Below are 3,198 nucleotides of genomic sequence, written 5' to 3' on the forward strand. Positions count from 1 at the left end.
TCCGGATCCGAATTTCTGAATGCAATGTCACCCCCCTCTGAAGGTGTCACCCGGTGTGGGCCGCACCTCCCTTGTGACACCACTCTTAATATTGCTTCATTAACTTTTTTTTTTTAATGGCTTTATGTTTGAAGCTCATCTCTGAACAAACAAAATAAAATACCATTACAGTAGGTCTTCATCCGCACTGCAAGGGTTATGTGCTTGTGTTTGTCCAAGTGCTGGAGTAAAGCAGATTTACTTACCTGATCTCCTCTCCTCCGGTAGTCGCCGCTTCCCTCCTCTCCACATCCGTCCATCTATGGAACCTGTATTAGATGTGATGACATCAGTGGTCCTTAGAAAACTGGAAACCAGGGTAGAAGAGGCTGTGGGGACCAGTCTAGCAGTGATCAGGTAAGTAAATCTGCCTTATTCCAACCCCTAGATAAAAACTAGAACACAACCTTTGTGGTGCAGGGGTAGCCCCACCACAAGGGCACTTTTTTTTGCCTGGAGATGGGTTTTAAAAAGTAAAAATACAGCCGTCCGGGAGCTCTCTAGATCTGAGCGGGCATATTTAAACGTCCCACCGGTTCCACCCACTCACGCGTGGCGTGCACGAGCGTGACACTCCCCAAATTTAAAAACAGCGATGCCTGTTAACATACAAGCGATCCGCCGGCTATAGAGCCGGCGGATCGCTTGTATAAGCTGCTGGTATAAAATTAATTTCAGTACAGCGTTGCATGACGGAATAAATGTCAGTCAAAGGACCGCAGCGCTGAATACGGATAAAATGGCCGGGACAGGAAGGGGGTGTAAACACCTGGCACATGTATAATGTGCAGTGTACTTGCCTGAAGCAACCTCCCAAACCCAACCTTTTCTGTCTAACATGTTATTCTAAAAGGCTAAGCTCTAACACCGATGCCTTGTCATCACACATTCCTATTTGCCCATCACAATAATAAGCAGTCCCACAATAGGAAAGTTCAGGAGGCAGGACGGGGCAGGCAAGCTTCAGGACCTGTCAGAAATTTGCTTGTTAGATTGGCATGTGGCCATGACATTGGGGATATGGGAGGTTGCTGCAGGTAGCTTCTAGGCGCCTGGGCTTTGCACATGCAGCAGTTTTTTCTCCTCATTAGATGGTAGCTTACAAAATATTTAAACTTTAGTTATGGGTTTATTCTACAGGTTTGAATCAGCCTCTGGCATTTTATGTCCTTCAAAGAATCCAGGAGTGGTATCTACTAATCAATGTCATAGCCATTGCAAAACAATTCATCATGCTGCATTCTTCAACAAATTCACTGGTGTGGAGGACTCTTTATACACCATACAGGCGACTGTGTGGTTGGTGAAACTAAGTTACTTTGTACCAGAGTTCACTTCAGGTTTCTTTAGTTCATTCCAATGACCAATCCCTTTTTACTAACTCCAGAGTCAAATTTTTCTGTTCTGTTTGGGATTTCGCTGGCCTGTAACCAAACAGATCCATGGCCGCTTTGCACTTTTCTTGAATCTGATTTACCAAACTGAACCCCATAGCAGTTCTCCATCTTTGGACCGTCTTTGAGGAGTCTCTTGAGAAAGTCATGATCCCGTTATAATTGTCTACCTCCTCATGGGTGATATTGTAAATCCATTGCTCCAGGTCTTTGGTAGGCTGGAGGCCAGCAAAATTGTAAATTTTGTTAACGTTTTTAAGTGGTTCAGTTGCAAGATCCTCATGCCGAATGGCCATGTATCGCCCTTTCAACACCTCAGCTGCTTTGGCCACACTGTTGATGTTAACCTGAGATCTGCAAATCTTCTCCATAACTCTGCTTATGGTGATATTTTTTTCCCCCTCATTTTTAAGTACAATCTTATCTTCAATGTTGAGAGTAAAGTGTCCCCGTGACAAAGCAATAGCTCGAGGGTCCCTCACCAGGTGCAGAATACGAAGATCAAGATTAGGGTCTCGGAAAAGGGGAAACAAAACAGAAAGGTCTAAAATCCGGACTGTTTTCATCACCACGTGGCTGTATGCCTTGCACGCTTCTGCAATTTTATCCAGGGAAATGTTTCGGCAACGGTGGTAACAACTGAGGCGATCATAGCCTTCAGTAGGGATAAAGGCTCTACAAGCTGGTGGGGTGCAGAGTGCTCGGCTTTCTGCAAAGAAACCCATTTCAGAAACATGTTTTCCACCCTTAGGAAGATACTGCTGAAGAGGGGACACATCACAGGTGAAAAGCGATCGTAGAAGATCTCTTAAGGGATAATGTAGCAGCTCCAAACTCTCACCGCGAAGCTTCATCCAGACGGAGTGCCCAGGCTCAAAGAGGTAGAAGACATCCCCGTGATGGTTGAAGATCTGTCCAAGAAATGAAGACCCCGATCTCCAGGATGACACAACAAGGATATGGACAGGTTTCTTTTTGGGAGCAGAGTAGGGTGAGCATGTTAAAGAGGGAGTTGTCCTGAGAAGGAATTGGGATAAAGCGAAACACAAGAAAGATATTGAGAGGAAGAGGAAATATTTCCGACATGGTGGCATTATCAGAAGTAAAAGCTGGAAAGGTCTAGAAAGGCCAGAAAGTCTAAAAACCAACCAGAGATGAGAAAAGGGAGCTGTGAAGAGAGTAAAAAATTATAATTAGTAAAGATTAGTAGATAGGAAATGAAGATGAATAACTATAACCAATTATAGACTATGCCCAGCCAAAACTTTTTAAGTTTTGAAGAACGGAGATGGATTAGAACCTCTGCCTGCTTTCCAAAGTTCTGTTAGAGAGACTTGTCCCCATTTATTGTCACAGTGACAACAGATTCCGCCGACTGGAAGTGAGGGAAATTCTGCGGGCAGGGAAACATATTGCAACAAAAAGCTGTGAAGGCTTTTAGCTTTCCCCATCTCTACAGACAAAAAGCATTGTTATTGTCTGCTTTGTTCTTGGGGATTTGCCTTCACTTCCTGTCTAGTGAAACTGTTACAGCTACTGAGCCCTGAAAAAAAGCAATAAAAAAAACCACACCGCTGTTCTAATCCTTCTCCAGTCTATCCAAAACTAACAAAAAGGTTTTGGCCCGGACATACTGTACACAATAAAACTGAACACCAGACAGCCATAAAACACAAATGAATACAACGCTGCGTTCATCAATATATCCTTAACGTGACATTAAAGTAAAAAATGTCCCCCTCCCCCCCCCCAACATGAAGTTTTG

General features: G+C 44.0%; 1 protein-coding gene across 1 annotated transcript; it reads right to left on the bottom strand.

Moving 5' to 3' along the window:
* Positions 1 to 1,390: 1,390 nt before the first annotated feature.
* LOC108793219 (carbohydrate sulfotransferase 6-like) lies at positions 1,391 to 2,388 on the bottom strand. Its single transcript, XM_018564173.1, has one exon. It carries the CDS (start codon positions 2,285 to 2,287, stop codon positions 1,391 to 1,393), a length of 897 nt encoding a protein of 298 aa, XP_018419675.1. The 5' UTR covers positions 2,288 to 2,388.
* Between the last annotated feature and the right edge of the window lie 810 nt (positions 2,389 to 3,198).

Source organism: Nanorana parkeri, unplaced genomic scaffold (assembly GCF_000935625.1).
Source record: "Nanorana parkeri isolate BGI_ZX_2015 unplaced genomic scaffold, ASM93562v1 scaffold731, whole genome shotgun sequence".
NCBI classification, from domain to species: domain Eukaryota; kingdom Metazoa; phylum Chordata; class Amphibia; order Anura; family Dicroglossidae; genus Nanorana; species Nanorana parkeri.

Coding starts and splice junctions, on each gene's coding strand:
- LOC108793219 (XM_018564173.1), bottom strand. CDS start 2,287: ATGAAGCTTCGCGGTGAGAGTTTGGAGCTGCTACATTATCCCTTAAGA.